General features: G+C 56.4%; 1 protein-coding gene across 4 annotated transcripts in view; it reads right to left on the bottom strand.

Annotated features, from left to right (window-relative positions):
- Positions 1–479: 479 nt before the first annotated feature.
- The window catches only part of FBLN2 (fibulin 2), a 96,385-nt gene continuing 72,713 nt past the window's right edge, over positions 480–24,151 (bottom strand). For 3 of the 4 annotated variants that reach the window (XM_055343479.1, XM_055343478.1, XM_055343480.1), the window contains 13 exons: positions 22,891–23,100; positions 22,162–22,275; positions 21,478–21,579; positions 19,357–19,497; positions 15,155–15,289; positions 12,923–13,060; positions 10,663–10,806; positions 10,407–10,535; positions 9,822–9,947; positions 8,056–8,172; positions 7,434–7,562; positions 2,686–2,809; positions 480–976 (listed from right to left, as the gene is read on the bottom strand). In XM_055343479.1, the coding sequence (XP_055199454.1) occupies positions 619–976; positions 2,686–2,809; positions 7,434–7,562; positions 8,056–8,172; positions 9,822–9,947; positions 10,407–10,535; positions 10,663–10,806; positions 12,923–13,060; positions 15,155–15,289; positions 19,357–19,497; positions 21,478–21,579; positions 22,162–22,275; positions 22,891–23,100 (1,967 nt within the window). In that variant the 3' untranslated portion in view covers positions 480–618. The remainder of the gene's footprint in view (positions 977–2,685; positions 2,810–7,433; positions 7,563–8,055; positions 8,173–9,821; positions 9,948–10,406; positions 10,536–10,662; positions 10,807–12,922; positions 13,061–15,154; positions 15,290–19,356; positions 19,498–21,477; positions 21,580–22,161; positions 22,276–22,890; positions 23,101–24,151) is intronic. The other variant, XM_055343481.1, reaches the window with a different exon arrangement.

Raw genomic sequence — 24,151 nt, 5'->3', positions numbered from 1 at the left:
TGGGGACCCTGCCAGGACCCTGCCCAAGGCACACAGATAACCATCACCAAACACAAACACTTTACAAAGTAAGAGTTTTTTTTTCTTTTTTTTTTTTACTTTATAATCCTTTGGTACTATTTGAATATATTTTTTTGCGATGTGTGCATACTACTTTTATAATTAAACAAAAACACTTAAAATGATTTTTTTTAAAGTAAAGAACTAATAATCACAGTGGAATATGAAATGTTGAGTATCAGCCTTGGGGACAGGTCACTTGGTTAAGTCCAAACACCCCAGCGCAGTAGCTGTGTTTCAGTCTTGGGCCTTCTGACTCCACCCACCGAGCACCTGCCTTGGTGACCTTGAGCTGCCCTCAAAGTTTTGCCCAGCTCCCTCCCGCAGGGCAGGGCACAGGAGAGGCCCAGGAATCCAGGAGGAATCGAGTCAGCAAAATTAAGTTAATTTACAGAGTTAGAGTAAAAGCTACCACCATAACCCGGCCCCACGCACACATGCAGTGTTCAGCAACCTCAGAAAGGTGTGCACTGGCAGGTGGTGCAGAGGCTGGTGTGGGGACACAGCGGGAGGATCGGGGTTCCATGGCCCCCGTGGGGTGCTGGGCAGGCGGCTGCCTCACAGGGCGAAGGTAGTAAAGAAGATGTGCATCTTGGCCAGGAAGGTGGTGACGGAGCCCTGTCGCCAGAGCTTCATCTCTACGTCCAGGGCGAAGTCCCGGGGCTCGCGCACCAACCGTTGCAGGTAGACGACGCCCGTGTAGGCATTGAGTGGACGCGTGCCGAAGTAGCCCTCCTCGTTGCCCTTGGTGATGGCCAGGGAGATGGTGTCGCCTGCGAAGACGGGCACCGGGCTGATGCGGAAGATGTGCGCGGGCACCAGGAGGCCCGTCTGGAAGTTGAGCTGGTAGTAGGTGATGCGCGCTGGCGAGTTCTGGCACTCCATGAAGTCGTGGCATGTCGTGCGCTCACATTTCCTGTGGGGGCAGGGGGCAGGGCTCAGTCAGCAGGCCCGGGGGCTCCCGCCCCTGACGCCCACCCAAGCCGGGCAAGGCACAGGCCTCCGTGCAGGCTCGGGGACCACCTGGGCCCGGCTCGGTGGCCAGCTCGACCCTTCACAGCTTCTGCTAAGGCACCTTACCTCTCTGGGTCTCGGTCTCCTCATCTAAGCTGGGACAATAGCCCGTGGTCTCGCTGCTTGCACGGGGCGAGTGAATAAACACGCGGGGCTGCGCACGGGGCCTGGCATGGCATCCACGGGTGCCTCCCTGCCTCCTTCCTTCCTCCCTTCGTTCTCACCCACCTTCCTCCAGTTTGTTTTTACTTGCACACTTTCTGTTGGCACAGATGCCCCGGGCATGATGTTTTGATTGTTTTAATCATTTTCCAAATTCCTTTTCTTCTGTGAATGACCCTCCTTGGCAGCCATCTCCTCTTCTGACTCAGGACGGCCTGCCCATTCCCAGGAGAAGCCTCTCCGACCACCAGGGCCATTGGCCCACCTGGAGCTCCAAGTCACCCACTCCTTAGGGGCCTCGCGACTCCATGCTACATGACAATGACGATGACGATGAGGATAGAAGCTCCAGCAAACCCCACAGGGGGCCTCAGGGCTTGATTTCTGAGCATAGCACCAATCTGTCCCTTCCTGGGTCTGGGAGCCACTGCCACCCCTCCAGCATTAAATCACTCTCTATGGGGCACCTGGGCGGCTCAGATGGTTAAGCGTCTGCCTTCGGCTCAGGTCATGATCCCAGGGTCCTGGGATGGAGCCCCACATCGGGCTCCCTGCTCAGCGGGAAGTCTGCTCCTCCCTCTACCTCTGCCCCTCGTCCGGCTTGCGCTTTCTCTCACTGTATTTCTCAAATAACTAAATAAAATCTTTTTAAAAAAAATAAATAAATAAACCAATCATGCTACAAGCTCATTGCTTCCAAAATGGATGCTGCTCAGGCACAGGGGCTCAGCAGCTCTAGGGGGTCCTCTGAGCAGGGCTCCCCATGTGGTGTACCACAGCACACAGCCACAATGACAACCTTGTCACCAGCAACAGGTGGCACTGATGCAACACTCTGGCCATGCCATGCACCATGCCAAACCCATGGCACCCCTGTACCCATCTCATGCTCGCACCCGCCCCAGGATGGCACTCCTCTTGCCCCCATGTTCCGGGGGGGGCAGCTAAGACCCAGAGAATGGAGATGATCTGGAAAGTCATCCAGATACACTCCCCTAAATGTCACGCATGCACACGGATGTTAGCGTGTATGTGATGGTGAAAAATGGCCAGGTGCCACGGGGCAGTGGTTGACGAGGGACACGTCCACACTAGGAAATATGGTTGGTGGGAGGCTACACACACAGACATGCAAGACAGCTGTGAGGTAGAGCAACAAGGGGGTCCAGCCGAGCTCATGTGACAGCACAGTCACAGGCACTTTGTGCCACTCGTGTCACTGGGTGACAGGGTCCCACAGCCCCACTCAGGGGGATTTTCTGTAAGCTGTCTTCGCTCTGGTCTCTATACTCTGAGCTTTTTGCAAGGTGCTTGTGTGGGGGCCAGACCACACCTAGCAGTCAGGACCTGTGAAGAGCAGGAGCGGTGGAGGATGGGGCCACCTCTCCCCTAGGCAGCATGGGTGGGGTGCAGGGATCTTGGGGCCCAAGGCCAGGTAGGGGCACTCACGTTTCGGAGACCCGGACATAGTTTGGAGGACACTCAAAGCGCAGGCAGCGGAAGCCGCCCCGGATGTTATGGCAGGTCTCAGCCTCGGAGCAGTTGTGGGTGCCCAGCGCACACTCGTCTAGGTCTGGGGAGAGAAGAGGAGGGTGAGGACAGAGCCCCCCCAGCTGGGGGCATTGGTCTAGCCCAGCCCAGCCCACATTATCTCAGGGCAGCTTGTCCTGGCTGCAAGCACACCATACAGCCGCACACCACACACCCCCACCTTGTCCCCACCACACCCAGCGGCTGAGCGCCTTGCTTTACAACAAACTGTCCGTGTCCCCTGAGGGCTTTCCATGCTCCCAGAATAAAAACTCAGCTTCTTCATGGGCACCATAGGGCCCCTCTGGCCTTCTCTGAGCCTCTCCTTCCACGTGGGCTGCAGCCCTAGTGGACATCTCTGGGCTGCTCCAACACCCTGACCCCACTCCAGTTCAGGAGCTTTGCATATGCTGTTTCTGCCCCTGGAACACATCTTCACATGCCTGGCTCCTTCCCATCTTTTAGGTCTTAGCTCAGGGTCACCTCTGCAGGACGCCCTCCCTGACTGCCCTATAGTAGTCCCCCTCCCATTTTATTCTCCTTCTACTGCCTGTCCTGCTCTGAAACACATGCTACTTCACATGCTTGTTGTCCCTCCACCCCAGGAGCTCCAGAATGGCATGGGTGTGTGTCTTCCTTGGTCCCACGTGTCCCCAGCACCTAGCAGAGCACCTGGCATGGAGCAGGTGCTCCACACATATTGCTAGATGGAAGTGTCAGATCCATCACTTGTAAATACAGACTCTAAGATGCCCCCCACAAACCGCACAGACATGCTCACGCTTCCTGTGCACACTCACACCAACACACACGGTTACACACACCCATCTGCTCAAGCACACTCACAATGATACACCGGATCACAGACACAAACATACAAGGGGGACCCTCTCAGGATGCTCACACACACAAAGAGACATAGATAAATATCTGACCAAAGCTCAGAGAAGCAAACGTGTGTGCATGTGTGTGTGTGTGCACACAGGCAACCTGTAAGACAAGTAAGATCAGATAAATAGGTTCCAAAGACCCTTTCTGTGAAGATCAGCTGCTCAGCTCAGAGGTGATGGAGTCCAGAGGCCCCAGGGGGCTGTCGCTGGGGCAAGGGGGGCAGAGGTCCTGCAGGACCTTCCCTGGAAGGCTCCTGGTTTCTTTCTCCAGTCCTCCTCACTGATCCAGTTTAGGGGTTCTCCTCACTCAGTCCTCATGCCAGGCCTGTAAGGTTAGGGTCGCGGGCCTCCCCAGACACAGGAGGAAAGGAGGCTCAGAGAGGGGTAGGGACTCGCTCAAAGTCACACAGCAGTCAGCAGGCAGTTGGGGCTGGAAGCCAGGGATCCAATCATGATGCCACACAGACTCCTCACAATAGCAGTATGACAGTAATGACAGGACAGTTGTAACAGCAGCCACCTGCATTCTTGTCTACACCTGGTGTCCATCCCATGCTCAGGGCTCTCTGCACTCATTAACTCATTTGTCCTCACAACCCCCCGAGGCAGGAACGGTGTCACTTCCCATCCTCACATGCTGACTCCCGGCCGTTGGCCACCACCCTCTCTGGAGACAGGCCAGCTGACATTCATTCACCTCTTCAAGCCTCCCTCCCTTTCCTCCTCTGCAAACTGGGTCACGATCCCAATTTCCCAGGGTGGTGCAAAGGCGAGTGGGAGAAAGTAGGGCAGGAGCCGGAGGGGCCAGGATGGGCGGTGGTTGTCCTGATGGCTCATTAACTGAATCCACATGAAGGGAGGGCCTCCTGCTCTTCCCCCCACCCCCCACGGCCCCAGCTTCCCTCTGGCTGCCCACAGTGGGGAGCAGGAAGTCCTGCCTCTGGAGGGGTGCGCAAGGGTGCAGCACGGGAACGGGGAAGGAGCTGCTTCTTGCTGTCTGCGGGCCCAGTGCTGATGGGGGAGATGCCCAGAAGTGGGAGGGAGGAGTGCCGGGGGTTAGCACCCCTGTAGCCTGGCCTCACCAGGCTCGCAGGAAGCCGGCACAGGCCTTCCTTATGACCTTGGGGTCCTTGCCCTGCAGGGCAGTCAGACCCTTCGTGTCTGCGTGGCCCTCAACCCTGGAGCCTCTCTTGGAGAGGTCAGGCTGGAGGGAGGATGGGACAAGGCCATATGCTCAGGGGTGTCACTGCAGCCTCACCGTAGCTGAGCACCAGCCACGACTCAGAGGGGCTGGAGTGGGGAAGAAAGTCAGTGCTAATACTAACAGCACTGCTAAAAGCTAGCCTGTAGTGGGGGGGACTGCTGATAAGGGCTTTACCTGCATCCCAAACCCAACAAACGCTGGATTCACGCTTATTTTCAGCATGATCGTAACCAACATTATATTGTATCCATACACACATGTGTCTATATTGGCATAACCCGAGACTGGGAAAAAAACGCATCCAGGTATCAGCAGAACTTGCTGTTCAGTTTAGTCGAGTGGCTGAATGTTTAATAAGCACCTACTATGTGCTGGGCGCTGCCCCGCAGGTTGGTGCACGGGGGTCCTGGCCCTTCCTTCACAGAGTGTGTATTCTAGGAGACACTGCCCAGTCTTAATTCCCTCACATTTTTCTGTCCTGTTTTTTTTTTTTTTCCACCATTGAGAGGGTCAGGATTTACTATGAGATATTAACCAGCACATTCAGTTCTCCCACGGCTGGCCTCCCCTCTTTCCGTTGGAGCCGTGAGACCTCAGGGGTTGGCCTGGGTCAGAACAGAATCAGGGAGCACAAGAGAGTCACCACTTAGCTCTGAAGGGCCGTGGGCATGGCCCCCACTGGTGAGTCAGGAAGTGGACACGACCAGGCAAAACCATCATCATGCACTCTGCCCTTGTTCACCCAGTGGCAGTACAGAGACCTTTCCAGCAAGAAAGTGTGGAGGGGAAGCAAAGGTATCACACGGGCACTGGGGCCTCCCTCGCGCCTGACCTCCTGGTGGGTCTGCAGCAGGGACTGCAAAGCGGGGGACCTATGCCTCACCGGGGGTGGGGGCATGGTGCTGTCAGGGGGCAGAAGGGTAGCCAGCCCTGGGAGGACGACGCAGTGGCCAGGGATGGGGGTGAGTGTGAGCAGCTGCAGAGTCCCAGAACCAGAGATGGGTGCTGGGGGTCAGATGTGCCAATGGCCAGTACAGGCCAGGTGTGCATCTAGGCCCCAGAAGCCCTTTCTGGCAGCGGTAGAGGCATTCCCACCCGGTGGGGCACCCAGAGACCTCAGCAGACATGGACCAGGGAGGAGGGGTCAGGGAGAGACTATCCTGGACTCGAATAGGTTTTCAACCTGAAGCATCTGCAAGAGCAAAGTCATTGCAGAACACCTGTTCTGCTATTAAAACAGAGCCTTGTTGTCCAAGATGAAATCCTAGTCCAAGAACATAAAGCCATGTGTCCCGCACAGCACAGTTTATGGCGAGTGAAATGCTCACCTTTAATGGAGCCCAATACTTCTTGTTTTTTAAACTAAAAAGCAGCCAGCTTTGCCGCCAGGGAAGCCTGGGTCAGCTTCTGTGAGCCTACCAGGCCTCCAAAGCCGTGATTTACCCACACTCACTCGGAGTCTTTCCGTTTATTTTTTCTTTACGTCTACCTGTGGTAGGGAGTCCTTTTGCTCTGGACTAAGGATGCACATATGGACTGGAACAATCTGTGTAGGCGTGGTGCACACTGATCTAGTCCACGTCCACTGTGCCCACCTGATCCTGTATTTTGCTTTTCATTACTTAAAACAAAAACAAACCCCCAAATAGCCAGCTGAGATCTACCAAAATGATCTCAGGACCCATTTACAGGTAGGAACGCCCAGGCTGAACAACACTGATCTAACACTACCCTGCCCAGCACCAGCTCTGAACCCCTGGGCCTACAGGAGCACCAGGGCCTGCCTTGGACTAAAGCTGTAACCCAGGGGACTCTGGGCTCTCAGCCCCACCAACCTGGGAAGAGCCAGCCACGCAGGCCAGGAGGAGGGTAGGTGAGCTGGGCTGTGAAGCCCTCAGGGGTCACTTCTTGGGCAGGGGGAGGAGGTAAAGGGGGAAGGGATGCTCCTGTGTCCCCTCCCCCCCCCCAAGTGGATTCCAGGCCTCTCCACTTTGCCCAGGCAGCTTGCCAGGCCTAGAATTTGGTGGCCTCAGTAAGTCCCAATGAAACTGAACTTTAGCATTGTGACTCCCCAACTTAGAAGGAACATCAGATGTCACAGAATCTGGTCCCTATCCAGGGAAGTAGCTGCAAACTGAAAAACAGGTGACTGCCCAGCCCTGCCCAGCTCTGCACAGCTCTGGCTGGGACAATGTCTTTCTGCATGCAAGGTTAGCAGATGCAGATGCTTGGGGGCAGACATGGGGACCCCAGAGTTGCTCTTCGGGTTCCCCACTGGACAGGTCACTTGTCTTTTAGGACCTCCCCTCAGCATCCCTGTGTCTCTCCCAGGAGAGGGCCTACAGCTGAGCCTAAGCCTGAAAGATTAGCCTAAGCTGAGTCCAACTGCGGAAAGATTGTCTCCCTCCTCAATCCCACATAGACCTTGGTTAATATGGCCACCAGTGGCACTGGCCATTCCGTGTTGATGTACTAAGTGCCAGAGCTCCAATCACACAGCAAGCTGTATAAGGTTTTCTGTGCCTACTTAGAGCTTGCCTGAGACTCTGGTAGGGCAGGGACCCCTTACTTACCCTTGCAGGATCTCCCATTGGCCGTCATGGTGTAACCTCGCTCTGGGCATGCACACTGGTAGCTCCCTGGCACGTTGACACAGCGGAAGGTACAGAGGATGCCAGCGCCCTGAGCACACTCGTCAATGTCTGTGGGAGAGAGTTTCAGTCCCTCGTGAACCCTTTGCACCCACAGAGCCCAGATATTGACCATCATCCTGGCCCCACCACAGCTCTGGGCTCTAGGGGCCCATTTTACCAATGAGAACAGTGCTCAGAGAGGGGAAGAGAGTTGCTAAAGGCCACACAGCAAAACAGGACTCCCATTCCAGTTCTCACTCCCTGGGGTTGCTCCATAATTACTACTATCAGTGCAGGGCCAATAAGGTACCAGACATGGGTATAGACAAGGTGTGTAACCTCGTCCTTCATCCTGGTGAGGCCAGGACCATCATCTCCACTTTATAGAGGACCCAGAGGTCACATAGCCAGGGAGATGGCAGGGCTGGGAATCCAGCTCTAACGTGATGCTGAAGCCTGTGTTGTCCTGTGTGTCCCCAGCCCAGCAGGAAGTCTCTGGGGGCCTAGCACATGGGGAAAGGGTGCCTCTCAGGAAGGGGGCCCCTGGGCAGAGAAGAGGTACCTGTGCAGGTGTGCCCGTCCTCGGCCAGCTGGTAGCCTTGGCGACAGTAGCACTGGTAGGAGCCATAGATGTTGGTGCACTCCTGGCTGCAGCGCTGGGTCTCACATTCGTTCACATCTGCGGGGAGACGGCCTGTGGTCACGCAGAGTCCTCCGGGCCCAGTGGTGAGGGCCGAGGTCCCCGCCTGTCTAGAGCCTTACCTTGGGAAACCATTAGTTCAGCCTCTCTTAAGGGCCAGTGGGGAATTAGAGGCCTGGGAAAGGGCAAGGAGCCCAGCTGGGGCAGGGGCAGGGGCAGGGCTGGCACTTGCTGGTGGGATTCCGGCCCGCCGCCTGGAGGAGGGAGCCACAGATCAGGCTTCGGTCTCCCCAGTGGGGGGCTAGGAGCTGCCTTACTGAGAGTCCATATGACCTGGTAGAGATGGCTCTGGGAGGCACCATCTAGGGGCTAACAAGGACCCTCTCGATGGCTGGGGCCTCCCCTGCCCCTGCTTCCCAGGCCTGGCACTGCATGGGGCCGGGGGAGGGGTAAGAGCTGCATGCATGGGCATGTGGGCCAAACGTGTGGGAGAGAACGAGTGAAAGGTCAGCTCATGGCTCAGGTGGAACATCCACTGGACTTTGGGCTCTTTGAGGGCAGGGACTTGGCTTTCACTCATCTAACCAAGAAGTGCCCAGCTGTTATGGTATGCCTGGTATGCCGGGCCTGTGCTCAATTTGGGGACTTAGCCCTCAACAAGACAGACAGAATTTCCACCTCCTGAAGCTGATGTACCTGTGTGCTGGGAAACAAGGAGGAGGGGCTAATTACATGGCTCAAATAACCTTATGTAAGAAGGTACAAGTGCTGTTGGGGAAGGAGCAGAACAAGGGCAAAGGTCCTGTGGTGAGAGTGCGCCTGGTGCCTGGGGGGGGGGGGGGCGGGCGGCAAGGAGGCCAGTGTGGTCAGAGCAGAGTGGGCCTGGCCAGAGGAGCAGGGGAAGTCAGTCACGCAGGGCCTGGTGGGCCGCCATCTGGCCCACGTCCAGATCCTCAGAACCTCCCAACACACACAGCATTCACACGAAACAGTCATTATGTCCTCTACGAGGCTCTGAGCTTCTGAGGCCCTGGGGCCGTACTGGTTCCATCTCTGGGTCTCTGACATCCAGCCACAGGTGGGAAAGGAGAAGCCTCCTGAAGCAGGGAGGTGGCAGTGAAGGCAGTAGAGCCTGGGATGCAAGGGCCCTGCCCACAGCCCGATGCACCCAGCCTGGCCTAGAGGAGGGGCTCCCAGAGGATCAGAACACAGACGAGCAAGTGAACGTAACATGGTCTGTCCCGGGAGGCCACCAAACGCCCTCTGATGCAGCTGGACCCGGTCACACTGCCCTGCCCCTGGGCTGGTACTGTCCCCGGGAGGGCCAGCTCAGGGGTCTCAGAGGACTCCCCTCCCCAGGAGGGACATAAGGAAAGTGCCTCCAGGCCGGGCAGGGCTGGAGACCCACATCCCCTTCCCTCACCTACCCCCTGACCTGTAGGCAGGGTCCAGCCCTTTCACAGGCTTGGTTTAACTCACAGTGTGTTTTTCTAAGAGTTTAAATCTATGGTAACATGCAAACCCAGCAGATTTTACATAGATATCTAAGTTTCTAGGATCTGGAAGACCAGGAACATTGGGTCACCCTAGACTGGCAGCACCGGGCACGAAGCTAGGGGCTGGGCAAGGCTCTGGGCTTTACGTGGTGCGTCCGTCTGTGCGGGGTCAGAGGTCGGGGTGCGCAGTACCTTCACAGTGCTTGCCATCCGCAGCCAGGAGGAAGCCTGAGGCACAGGAGCAGCGGTAGGAGCCCAGTGTGTTTTCACACGTGTGCTGGCACAGACGGCCTGGTGAGGTCCAGCACTCGTTCACGTCTGTGGGTGGGCGGCAGGCAGAGGGTGGGTGGCCCGCATGGAGGGCACAAGTGGCCTGAGAGCCAGCTCCCCCACCCCGCCCCGGGGAGAAGAGGGGCTGGGCGAGGACAGGGACACAGAAACCCAGAAGGAACAGCAGGGAGGAGCCTGGACAGGGAACGGGAGAGGCCAAGACACCAGAGGCAGAGGGGAATGGTGGCCAGAGTGTCAGAAGGAGGCCTGAGGCAGAGACAGATGCTTGGGCAGACACAGCAAGAGGGAAGAAAGAAGGGTGACGGGATGGTGGCCGAGAGAAGCAAGGGGAGAGCAGAGCAAAGAGGCACGGCTAGACGGGACACCGGCGGGCAGTCAGGCTGAACGCTGGCAGGGCAAGCGGAGGACAGGGCCAGCAGGAAAGAGGAGGAGGCCTGAGGGCTGGCCGGGGGCAGGTGGACCCCAAGAGGAGTCCTGCCCACCTACCTATACAGGCCCGGCCGAAGGCGTCCCTCTGGAAGCCAGCTTTGCAGTCACAGCGGTAGGAGCCGGGGAGGTTGTGGCACACCTGCCCCTCGCCACACTGGTGCACACCCGTCTCACACTCGTTCACGTCTGCCAGGGGAGGCGAGCAGGGCACCCTGAGGCCTAGGCTCTCCCTCCGCAAGGGCCTCCCACAGGCAGAGGAACCCGTGAAGCCCAAGGCTGGATAAAAGGCAGGCACGGAGGTGGCTGGCCTCACCCACACACTTGGTCCCATCCTGGTTGGCGTGATAGCCGCGCCCACAGAGCAGGGGGTTCCTCTGGCACGTGTAGGAGCCCACAGTGTTGATGCAGCTGAAGCCTGACCGACATGGCTCGGACAGCGACGTGCACTCGTTGACGTCTGCAGAAGCAATGTAGGTGAAGGGGAGCCCGGCACGGTCCCTCCCCCGCTCCTGGCTTTGGAGCTTCGCACCAGGGGGGTGGGGGGTGGGTGGGGGTGGCCGGTTTGGGCATCCAGACCAGCCTTGGGCAGGCCCGCATGATCAGACTGTCCCACTCCTGTGTTCTATGGCCCCAGCACCATCTCCTCCCAAGAACCTAAGCACCTGCCAAGCTCTTCCTACAATTCTTCTCACAGCTGCTCTGATGAAGTGGCTGAAGGCAGTGGCTCCCCTAGAACTTAGAGCGAGTTCTAGGTTAATTACCGTAAATCATGCCCCTGCTCTGGCTCCTCCCACCAATCTGTTAAGCTCATCCTCCATCTCTCCCTCACACTTTGCCACAGCCTCACTGGCCCCCTCATCATCCCATAATGCCCCAGCCCACCCCAGGGCCTTGGCACATGCTGTCGCCCTTTCTCCGGCACACCCTGCCCTCTGATATGTGCATGGCTGGCTCCCTCTCTTCCTCAGGTCCCTGCCCCAATGTCACCTCCTCAGGGAGGCCCCCAACCATTCCAGTTAGATGAGTGCCCCCCCCCACTTTAAGACTTTATCCCCTACTTGTTTATTATTTATCAAAGTACATTTGAATAACTGCTACTTCTATAAATGTATTTTCTTAGTCCCCCCTCCTCCAAAATGTCTCATTAAAGTACTATAACTGGGGTCCCTGGGTGGCTCAGTGGTTGAGCATCTGCCTTTGGCTCACATCGTGACCCTGGGGTCCTGGGATCGAATCCTGCATCAGGTTCCCCAAGGGGAGCCTGCTTCTCCCTCTGCCTATGTCTCTGCCTCTCTCTCTCTCTCTCTCTCTCTCTCTGTCACTCAAGGATAAATAAATAAAATCTTAAAATAAAATAAAATAAAATAAAATAAAATAAAATAAAATAAAATAAAATAAAATAAAATAAAATAAAATAAAAAAGTGCTATGACTCTCTGACCTCTGGAACCATGCATACAGTAGGTGCTCTGAAAAGCTGTCGATAAATGAATCACGGAGGAACTGCTGGCAGTCAGGCAGGCCCCTCCTCACATTTCCATGACCCTGGCTGGGTATCCTGGGGCTGATCGAGGGCCCCTCTTGTGCCCGCAGCCCTGAGGTGTCCCTGTGACACTGCCAAGATCACATAGTGAGGAGCTGTTAAAGGGGACGCCCTGGAAACAGCTCCAGCTCCCAGAATGGCTAGAGGGATCCCCAGAGAGTCTTGAGAAGGGCTTCAGGTAAAGCCATTGCCCCTCTCATCCCAAAGCATCTCCCCTGCCAGACGGAGACGCCCATCCCACAAGTGCCCTCCAGCGGGAAGGGTGTGTGCCAACACCTACCCTCTGACATACCTTGTTTCTGCCCACGCCCAGTGGCTGGCCTTGCACACCTGCCTGCCTTCCCACGTCTCCTGCGTCTTTCACCCCCGCCCCCACCCCACACAAGGTTGAGTGCAGCCTTGACCACGCCTGCTTTGGTCACTGTCAGTCCCGCAGGGGCTCTGGCTCCCTGCCCCTGGGCCAGACGCGCCCGGCAGCCCCGGGGAAGCTGGGGCCTCAGGCCAGCAGCTCTGCGGAAGGAGTGAAGGGAGGTGGGGAGAGTGTGAGATCTCAGATCCACGCAAGGACAATTAGGCCACCACCTGCCACCTCTTGGGCCATGAACAAGGCACAAAATCAACCCCATATGTCTAACGTTCTTTGCAAAGAGAAATGTTAGTATTATGTGTGGTAGGGTCACATTTTGTGGACTGTGTGTTCCAGCTGTGTCCGTGTGTCACAGGTCAAGGTATAAACACATTCCTTACTGCTAGCTAGGTTAAAAAACTCTGATACACATTCACACACACAGCCTGATCCCACAGACGGGTAAACTGAGGCCACAAGAGGAGGAGCTCAGCTGAGGTCAGGTGGCTCAGGATAGCAAGAGTTTTGGTTCACCAGTGCCTCCGGGGGCCAGGCACTGACGTGTCCATTCACAAGTAGGGATGCTAAGGCTGGGCCAGGGCAAGACCACCAAGCCAGGCCCCATCGAGCCCTCCCCGAGCCCCCACCCCAGGCCGGCGGCCACAGCCCCTCGGACCCCGCTCACCCACGCAGTTGCCCTCGGGGTCTTGCAGGAAGCCCTCCATGCAGCGCTGCCGTGCCTGGCAGTAGAAGGAGCCCTTGGTGTTCTGGCACGTGAAGCCCACCTGGCAGTTGTGTGTGCCCAGCTCACACTCGTCCACATCTGCCACACAGAGGCGGGGTGTCAGGGGCCACTGGGCAGGCCCCTGCCCACACGGCCCCACCATGACCTTGAGGGCTGGGTAGGTCTTCTCCATCACGGGAGGCCGGCAGAGCAATGTCACTGTGGTGACTGTGTCAGTAGCAGCAATGCCATCACCACAGCGCCTGAGCTCCTCTGTGGTACCAGGCACCGTCCCAAGTTCTCAGACATGGATTTATGGACCTAATGCTCCCAACAACCCCAGGAACAGATGCAAGGACACTGAGGCACAAACACAGCCGATGGCTCAGGGGGCACTGGGTTGGGACCAGCACCTAGGTGGCCTGCTTCAGGGTCTGTGCTCCCGGGGCAGGTAGGACCGAGGATGCGTGCCCAAATCCCCAAGGGCATGTGACCAGGCTTCTCGGGAGGTGTGCTGAGGCTGGAGCTGCTGGGCCTTGATGGCACCACTGTCCCCCAGCAGCTGTGTGGCACTGAGCAAGTCACGGAGGGCCCCTGACCTCTGTGTCTACAAAGTACTCGCATCACACCTTCCCTCAGGCTTCCTGCAGCAGGCACACCAGGTCTTTCTTACCAATGGGGAAACACAGACAGGATGCAGAAAGGTGACACTCAGCATTAGCAGCATGGCGGAGATCACTCAGTTGTGCTGACTGTCGGACCAAGGCCTGTGTGTCTGTTTGCCTGCAGTCCTCCCACCTAGCCTTCTTCCCTCTGTCTACCCCGTCTGTTTGCCAAGGCTTTCACCATTTTTCCAGGGCAGCCCAGTGTCCAGGGGGCCCTGTGCTGGGTTCTAAGCAGCCAAACTGGGACCGGTATGGCCTCCGTCCAGAGACCACCTGATGCCTGAGATGGAAGCCCGTCTGCAGCTGCTCTGGTCTAAGAAGGAGGCAGGCAGCACCCCAAGATGACAGCGGCAGGGGTCGTGGGACACGTCCAGGGTGCGGGTGCCCCTCCCCTCCCCGGGTGTCAGGGTTCTCAGATGGGGGCTGGCCCCGGATCTGTGTGCACACACGTGTGTGCTGAGGGGACTGGGTTCACCTCTCCTCCACCCCCAGCTCAGGGCCCAGTGTGGAGCTTGCTAATCCACCTCCCTGAGCTCATGCCCAGCCTCCTGGCCAATTCTCATCCCTGGTTTCCGAAGTTTATCACAATCCAGCACCCCATATCTTACCTCTTGGGTGACATTCTTTTGGACATTTTTAGTAAAAAACCCCGAAATGCTCACCTTCACACGTGAAAGACTCCAACTCTCCTCAATGGGCCTGCCACCTTGGGCCCTCCTTCCACACTCCCAGCCTGCTTGTACCCTGAGACTCTGTTCTTTGACCACGCCAAGATCTCTGCTCTCCTGAAAGGCCTCACACTTGCTGTTCCCTCTGCCTGGAGCCCCCTTCCCCAGAGCTTCCCATCATGCGGGTCTGGATGACATCACCTCCACAGAGAGCCTCTCTGGAGGCCCCGCCTGAAGTCCAGTCACAGCCCAGCCACTCCTGCTCTCCGTTTGCTTGTGTGGCCCCCCGTCTCCCTCATCAGGAGGTCGGGGACAAGGACACTGCACCCCAGCCCATATCCTGCCATCCAGAACCCTGCCAGGAACATAAAAGCAGCTCAGGAAGTATCTGTTGAAATGGTTTGATGAAAATTCTCCCTCTTCTTAGGAGGCTAGAATTTTCCAGTGATCCTTCTGTGGGGCTCCACCCCAGTGTACCACGGGAACTGAGGTAAGGCGAGGGAGTAACTTGGCACCCAGATGCCAGCAAAGGTAGCAAAGCCAGAAGCACACTAAGTCCCACCAGCCTCAGACACCCCACTCTGCCCCAAACACCGTCATCTGTGGGGTCTTCCCACAGGCAAGAAACCCGAGTGCTTGGAGCTTGCCGGAGGCAGAAAGCTCTGGTCAGGCCAGGGGCAGGTCAAGGGGCAGGGTACAGATGGGACTGGCTAGGTCAGGGTGGGATGGGAGGTGGGGTGAGGGTGGGGCAGGAGGCAGGGACAGGCTAGGTCAGGGTGAGATAGGAGGTGGGGTCAGGGTGGGGCGGGGGGCAGGGCAAGAGGCACATCAAGTGCGGGACCTCCAGCTTCCCACCTCACCTGTGCACTCGCCATCCTTGAGGGCATAGCCAGGCTCACAGGTGAGGGCCTGGTAGCAGCGGAAGGAACCCACTGTGTTGACGCAGTGCTCGCTCCGGCTGCACGAGTGCAGGTCCGTCACACACTCGTTGATGTCTGCAGGGAGAGCGGGGCATCAGGGGCTGCAGGGTGGTGCCAGGACCTGGGCCTGGCACAGCCATCCTTGCCCTCAGGGTCTCAAGGTGCTCACCACCCAGAGAGCCACACGTGGTTGATGTCCACCTGTCTATGCATCCATTCATTCAACAAAGATTTATCGAGCGTCTGCTGTGCCAACAAGCATTGTTCTTGGCACTGGAATACATCCATCGGTGAACAAGACAGACAGATCCCTGCCGGAGGCCCAACAGAAAAATAAACATAAAGTTGGGAGGGTGGTGGTCATGAGTGCTGTGGGAAAAAACAGAGCAGTGTGAAGGGAATGAGGAATACAGAGGCGCAGCAGGGAGGTCAGGGAGGGATCCTCAGACAGGAGGACATTTGAGCAAGCATTTGAGGGGGTGACAGGGATGAGTCAAGCAGATACTCCAGGCATAGGGCACAACAGATACTAGGACTCTGAGGACTGGGCCTGCCCGGCAGACTCAAGAACTGCCCGGGACGGGGTGTGGCTGTAGGGGAGAGAAGAGAAGAGAGTGTGGATGCAGAGGGAGGGGGGAGACATAGACGGTTCCAGCAGAGGACAGAAATGGTCTCATTTGTGACAGGGTTCCCTGGCTGAGTGTGAATACCCTAGCGGTGAGCATGGAGGCTGTTAGGACAGGAGATGTATGACAGGGCTCGGACCACCCCCCATGGAGGCGAGGAGAAGCAGTCCAGCTCTGGAAATGTTGTGAAGGTGGAACCCACAGGATCCAGTGATGAATGAGCCAGACGTGAGCGGTAAAGAGGAACCAAGAGGTGTGCAGAGCTTCCTGGCTGAGCAGTCGAACAGGCAGGGCGCAGCACCTGGGATGGGAGTGAGGCTGGCGGGAAAGGCTGGGAACCCTGTGGACACACCGAGTGTGTGACAAGAGGCAGCCAGGCACGCGTGTGAGTTCACGGGGGTGGGGGGAGCATTGGGGAGTGGTCAGTGGTGGAGGTCCCCTAGGGGATAAGCGACAGAAGAGGCCAAGAGCTGACTGAGATGAGCAACTGGGAAGGGGAGAGGCCTGCAAAGGTGAGAGAAGCGGGGGGCAGGAGAACCGGAGAGTTCACCAGTACCCGCCCCGGGCCTGGTGCTCAGGATGACCAGCCCAGTGCCGGCCGCCGCCACGCTCCACCTGGCGGGAGGCACCGCAATCCTCCACCGGTGCAGTCAGCCCTTAGACACACGGTAACTAGCACCTGTTCTGTGCCAGGCCCAGCTGGCCACGCGGGGTGTCGGCCACAGTGTCCGCCCTCAGGGAGCTGCCCACCTGGAACAGGGAAGGGACAGGGAAGGTGGAGATGTGGGGGAGAAAAGCTGAGTCTCTGCACCCCGCACTATCAGAGTCGCTTCTCAGGGGCAGGGACATGTAGCTACGTCTAGGGGGATGACGGAGACCAGGTGCAGGGGGAGCACATGGCTGGGGAAAGAGGCCCCCCAAATCACAGGTGACTGAACGGGATACAGGCCAGCCTGACCCTGACTTGGGGGGGGGAGTGGGGTGGTGGAAAGGGAGAGTTTTGGGCCAGCAGGTTCCTAGGAAGGCTTGGCTGTGCAAGATCAAGATTCACAGGATGGTGTGACAGGGAGAGGCATACCCACGACCCCAGAGAGGCCACAGCTCTACAACCCCAATAGCCTGGGAGGAGTCACCGGAATAAATAACAGCAGCGGACACTACCTGAGGGTCACCAGGGGTCAGCGGTGTATGATGCTATTTCACAAATGAAGTGATATAACTGCACAGGCAGCAGCCAGAGGGGAACGCAGAGCACACAGCCCAGAGCTGTGCCCTTTCCACGCTGCTGCAGGATGGGCTGCAGAACCCGGAGCTACTTCCTTCCCATCATCTAGCAGAACACCCCACTTGGAACACTTTTCCCTTTGCCTATATGGTCCCCAACGGGCAGAACACAAAAGACAAATAGCAGAAGTCACACATCCGTTAGAAGTCTTCAGGACTTGGCTCCACCCTATCCCACTTTGGCTTACATAACTCTAATGACAGGGAGCTTACTACCTATGCAGGCTGCCTCAGTGTGACACATTTGTTGAATTTTAACAGTGACATCAAATCCTGGGGAATTCTAATTCCATCTCCGCAATGACAAAGACGAGTGTTACTCCTATGTCATTTCACAGATGGGGAAACAGGCTGAGAGGCTAACTTACTCATCTAAAGTCTTGCAACTAGAAAGTTGCAGAGCTAGTATTTGAACCCAGGCAGTCTGGCTGCAGGGGGGCACACTCTTCATGCAGGTGCGAATCCCCCAACTCACCAGCCGGGGTTCATAACCATGTCTGGAGCTAACAGATGAACCGCAGAAGACATGGGTACTCATCTGTGCATGAAGAAGTGGGGTGGAGAACAAGCGCTAACAGATGATAAAATGAGCATGTCAGTGGAACAGGAGGGAGGAGAGGAGACACTGGTGCGTCTGTACAGAAAGAACAAGGAGGGAGACATGAAAGAACGAGAATGTGAGCTCATAAATTTTGCTGAATGAAATACACCATTGCTCTTTGAATCCCAGAACCTGTTCTCTGTCTGCCTGGTGACCCCTTTTAGTGTGAGGGCTTCTATCTGGGCCACCGGGGGAGCCTGCACACCCAGGCATGGTGAGGGCATCCCGGGAGGGGTGCTCGCAGGCCCAGGCAGGATCTGCCTTCCCAGACGTACACATACAGACACGACCCAGACAGGAAGAGCTGCCCAGCCACTGACAAGCACGTTCAGGAGGGCGCATGTTGTGCCGACAGCTGGAGGCCAGGGGCAAACATGTCTGCAGCCGCCCCTCAGCCCAGCACCGTGGGCTCATCTGCCCAGCAGCAGCGGAGGGTGAGGAAGAGAACATGTCCAGGCTGGACATGGTCCCCAAGCACACAGAAGACAGACGGGGCTCTGATCACGTGCCCTGGATACACTCTGTGCTGTTCCTCCCTCCACACTTTTGTTCGAGCAGTTCCTTCCACCCTGCATGCCCTTCCCGATTTCCAAGTCCCATCCGTCCTTGGAGACCAATGCAAATGCCACCTTCTACGGGGAGTGTGTCCAGATGCCCCAGGCTGGAATGACGCCTCCCTTTGCTTGTGTCTCTGCCAGAGCATTTCCAACAGTCTGCCGTGAGTCCCTGCTACTTTGGGTCTATCTCTCTGTTGAGGACCATCCCGTTTCCTCCATGAAAACATCAGACCGCTGAGCCATGGGAGAGCATCAAGTGTGCCCTCCTCACTGCCCAGGGGGCACACCTAAAGCCCCAGCCCCCAGGCCACTGTGCAGCAGGAGGCAGGAGGGAAGGGCTGGTACCGAGCACCGGCCCCATCCATGCTCAGGCCAGGAGCTGGGCCCCACTGACCCCAACGTTAGAGGCGAGGAAGCAGGCTCAGGGATGGAGTGCCACTGTTCAGGGTCACACAGCAAATGAACACCGAGTCGGGGTGCAATCAATGCTGGGTCAGCCTGACCCCAGCTCCATCCATTCACCTCTGGAGGGGATTCCAGGTGCACCTAAGGATAATCTCAGCAGCTGACATCACATGCTTACTGTGCCCCAGGCTCTGTGCTATCCCATATACAGGTCACATCATCTCCAAAGGAAGATCAACACCTCCTTTTTTACAGATAATGAAACTGAGGCGTGGAGAAAGGGAGGCCTTTGTCCAAGGCCACAGGGTTACTAGGGGGTCCTGCTTCAAACCCAGGCCTCCCTGTCTCCAGACCCCATGGACTCTATCTGCTGCCTGCACACATGACCTCCTCACTTCAGTGACCCAGCCAAGTCATACATCAATTAGTTTTCTGACTCTCAGGCACATACGTCCCTGGGGAAAGCAGCCTCCCGGTGGTATCGGTTGAAGAAGCGGAACAGGACACCAGGACATGTAGGGCATGACACAGAGCAGGAGTGGGTGCTGGCGGTGCTGAGAGCTCATATGCAAAGGGCAGACCCTTTAGCATGTGGCCACAGTGTGGCAGCTTGGCGTGGAGCAGAGCAGAGAGCCGTGACGATGGCGGCAGGCAGGGGCTCTCGCTTACCCATGCACTTCCGGTGCCTGTTGAGAATAAAGCCCTTGGCACAGAGCACTGTGTGGCTGACACAGTAGAAGGATCCCAAGGTGTTCACACAGAACTGTCGCAGGCTACAATCATGAGTGCCCATGAGGCACTCGTCTTGGTCTAGTGACAGCCGCAGGAGGAAAAACAGAAGTGCCATTAGAAGGGCATGGCCTGTCCTGGAGCATTCAGGGACAGAGAGGGAAACTGAGACCCAGAGAAGGGCAGGGACCTGCCCGGGGCCTCCTAGGGCACCAGCCGTACCTCTGGGCTTCAGGCCCAAGTTGGAGTTTATACAGTCCAAAGATGTCAGAGCCAGAACCCCAGGAAGGACAGGTGTGAGGTGAGTCTCAGAGAGGACAGGCAGCCTGGCCAGGGTCACACAGCAGGGTGGGACCAGGGGCCATCTCCCACCCAGCTCTGGAGGCGTTCGCACCTCCCCGGGCAGCCAAGGGAGCCACGCAACAGCAGGGATTTGAAATTTAAGTGTGTAGGGGACCAGGCTGGCAACATCCACAGGAAAAGCGGTCATTGGGGCGCTGTGGGGCCTGTGGTCTGTCTAGGGGGGGACCAGGACTGTGAACTCCTTGTGGGCAGAAGTTCAAAGAAAAATCTGAAATCTGGTCATTTTTTAAAAAGTTCTTGAGTTTTCATGGTTGTGTAACTTCTTCAATTATTTAACAGGGTAGAGTCCAGCAGGATTTCCCTGCAGGGCAGGCTGCCCTCTTAGAACACTATCTGCAACGTCTGGTCTGGACCCCACAGCCATTACTGCCAGGGGTCCTGCAGAGGCCTGGAGAGACACAGACACCCTGACCGGGACCAAAGGAGGCCCGACCAGGAGAGATGCATTCCTCACATTTTCAGGGCCTTGATGGAAGTAAAGGGAAATCCAGAGGGCACCTGAGATCTGCTCCCCCCACCTGGGAGAAAGGTGGGCGAGTCACCGCCATGCTGTGTACTCTGGGTCAGTCTCCCGCCCTCTCTGGGCATGTGGATGGTTTTTGTCCACATCACAATACAGTCCCAGCCAAGGGGCTGGATGTAGGTTTCAGTTTCTGATAGGGATATGCATATTTTCTCAGATAGACTTAACTGTTTTACCCCTGGACACCCACTGAGGTCATATCTCCTCAACTTGAACCTGTACTAAAGCATTTCCTAGACCATCTCCATGCTCCATGCTTGTCCTGCCTCCAGACATGAGAAGGTATAGTCTTGAGGTCTCTTGGGTTGTTCTCAAGGTGTCATTCACTTGGGAAGCACCCCAGCAGGTGCCAGATCCAATGCCCTCACTTCATAGTGGCAGGCCGTGCTACACTGAAGTCCCACCAGGACAAGACCTGGTCCTAGCAGGACTGCAGATATGAAAGGGACATGCTTTTGGTCCCTCTATGACCCTGAATTACCAACATCTACTGCCCCTTCTGTGGTTTCAGTAATAGAACCAAGCACGTGCCATCCAACTGGGGCACCTACTACCCAGCCTTGCTCCCCATCAGAGAAAAGTGGGAGGGATGAACGTCACTCCTGGGTCCTGCCTTACAACAACAGGGAGTGCACCTCTCTCTTTCTCTTCTGTACGTGGCTCGAACAAGGACAAGGTGGCCACAAACCAATTTCAGCCACACAGACAGGGCTAGCCAGAGCACGGTCCAGGGACTTGTCAGAAACACAAATTCTCGGGCCCTACCCCAGCCCTACTGGGTCAAGATCTCTGGGGATTCTGTGGAATTCTCAGGATCCATGCTGTCACCAGGCCTCCAGGTGACTCTGTGGGTCACTGAAGTTTGAGAAGCTCTGCTCTTGAGAATGGTAGAAAAACAAGATAGAAGTGGCCTGAAAAGCCCTGGCCAGCCTGTGTGCACACCTGGATGGCATGTGCACACCTGTACATGGTAACATGAGAGGAAAGAGCTGTTTCAGCTCCTCTATTTGATGCTCTGTGTCACAGCAGCCAAAAACACTCCCTTACTAACTCAGTTAAGTTTCACACTCAGAACACATCCACCTCATTCTATTTGCCCCGTCTCTGCTCTGGGGCCCCCAACACAGGCCAGCTCAGGTTTGCACAGGTATGAGAGTGGCCCCTGTGGTACTCACCTTCACAGGACACACCATCCGCCATGATGGCATAGCCAGGAAAGCAGGAGCACATAGCTGTGTCCCCAATGACACTGCACACCTGCTTGCAGGGCCCATTGTCTGGGGGAGAAAACCACACAGAGATCAGAGACCAGCAGGCTTGTCAGCCCTGCTCCAGCCTATAGGCAGAGGGCCTGGGAGCAAAGGAACCCGGCCACAGGTCCTTTCCACAAGGACCCTTGGTAAATCGGCTGGTGTCAGGGGCAATGCTCAGGGCCTCCCATCACCATCACCACTCGGACACCAAACCCCTCCCTGGAGTGACAGTGTTGATGGAGAGGAGGGGACAGAGAAGACAGAGCAGGGGGGAGAGAAAGGATGCAGAGACAGAAGGACCAAGAAAGAGGACTTTCCACGCACTACTGCACGCAGGCTCCAAGACAGTTTATCAAGCAAGGATTCTATTAGCTCAGTGTTACAGGAACTGAGATGAAAAGCTGCTAACTGACTTGCTTGAGATCACACCCTAGCCCTGGGCTCCCCTCACCCACAACCTCACCTCCTCAGCTACATTCTCGATTCCTGACTTCAGACAGGCAAGACCAACCAAATCCCTGAAGCAGAAGGAGGCCATCTTGCACATGCCCAGCACTGAGGAGCCTCCCACCAGGCAGTCCAGAGCCACCCCAGGGCCCAGGTTACCTTTGCAGGTGTTGGGTTGTGGCACTGGTAGCATGATGGTGTTGGAGGCCACCTGGGAGGACTCTGGTTTCAATGCAGACTCCTCTGCAGCCTCCGGCTGTGGGGGGTCACTTTCTGTCATGGACAGGGTAGAAAGAAGGGGGACAGCTCATGCCTTCAGCCTGGCTTCAGGCTCTTCCTACACCCTGGGCGCCATGCCTTGTTTAATTCCCTCCTACCCATTTCACACAAGAGGAAACAGGCTCAGAAAGCAACATACCCCAGGCAAGATCTCTCTTGCAGCTACTGAAGCGGAGGAGGAGTGGAAGGAGAGGAGTGAGTTTCTAGACTAAAAATGTACTTATCCCTGGACAGCCGGCAGGCAGAGAGCCTCCCAGACCAGGGAACGAGGCAGCTTCCTAGGTTGCCTATTGAAGGTTGACCACCTCGGGCCTACTGCTGGGGATACAGACTGAGTTGGGTCAGTGGGGGCCTCTGTAGCCTGGGTCCTGGCCCTGCACTGGGCTCTAGGGTGGGATGCTGAGGTTGCCCACACAGATGGAGCTTCAGATGGAGCAAATGGTTTCAACCTGTCTGCCTGGCCTTACAAATCCCACTGTTAGGGGCCTCCAGTTCTCACAAGCTCCAGAGTGTTGGGTAACAGGAGGGGAAGCAGACCATTGTGTCCATCACAGGAACACCATGCTCCACAGGCAAGATCAGCCCCTGCCCAGCCATCTGGGCCCTTACCTGGGCGGCAGGTACGGCCATCGTCCTGCAGTGAGAAGCCAGGAAAGCAGGCACAGTGGTAGGAACCCACGGTGTTGATGCAGAGATGCTGGCACAGCTCCCCTGGGAGGAGCAGGCACTCATCCTGATCATCCCCAGGCAGGCTGTTGGGCAGCTCAGTCTCTGTGCCCAGGGATAGGGCCTCCCGGTTCGCCAACTCTGTCTCTGAAACTAGAGTGGGGTTCAGTGCTCATGATGGGACATGGGTTGGCCCCAGCAGGTGGCTGACACTATAGGCCTCCAGGAAATCAGTGAAGGTCCTCATGAGAACCTTCTGTGTGCCCACCTAAGAGTACAGATGGACAAAGGATAGATGGATGGATGGATGGATGGATGGATGGTTAGATGGGTGATAGGTGATGAATGGAGGGATAAGGGAATGAATGATGAATGGATGGATGGATGGATGGATGAATGAATGGATGGATAGTTGGATGCATGGAGTGGGGAGGGAGGGATGGATCACAGATGATGAAGGGATAAATGAATGGTGGATGAATGGACAGATGATGGATGGATGAATGGATGGATAGATAAATAGATGAATGGGATGGATGGATAGATGAATGGATGGATTGATGAATGGATGATAGATGATGAATGAGATAGATGAATAATGGATGGATGGATAGATGGATAGATACAGATGGATGGATGGAGGGAGGAAGGGAGATAGGGATGATAGATGATGAATGAAGGGATGCTTGAATGGTGAATGGATAGATGGATGGATGGATGACAGATGATGAATGGAGGGATGGATGAATGGAAGGATAGGTAGGTGGGTAGATGGATGGATGCATGGATGAATGGACAGATGAATAAACAGACCTCAGCAATAAGAATGAACCCATGAGAGCCAGGTCCAAGTCTTTATGCCCTGCAATATGCCCTGGCCAGGCCCATAACGCTCCTCAGGAAGCTTTGGCTAAAGTGTTGAACTGGATCTAGACCCCTGATCTCAGTGACATCTGGGAGGACCATCCCTAGCAACAAAAAGGACCCCAGACATGTGCTCTGTCAGATGGGGATCTGAGCTCTCACTTGGGCCTTCCACAGCCATGTTACCCTGGGCAGCACTAGGTCTCTCCAGCCTGCCGGGGCTGCAGTGGGGAGCAGGTGGGAGTGGCAGAGAAGGCTTCTGGGGCTGAGGTGCCTTGGAGGCTCTTCATATATCAGTAATGGAATGGGGAAGGGGGTGCTGCAGCCTTTCATGTTCCCA

Source organism: Nyctereutes procyonoides, unplaced genomic scaffold (genome assembly GCF_905146905.1).
Source record: "Nyctereutes procyonoides isolate TBG_1078 unplaced genomic scaffold, NYPRO_anot_genome, whole genome shotgun sequence".
NCBI lineage: Eukaryota > Metazoa > Chordata > Mammalia > Carnivora > Canidae > Nyctereutes > Nyctereutes procyonoides.
Note: the sequence above shows the minus strand (reverse complement) of the source record. Positions and strands in the feature narration are given on the sequence as shown.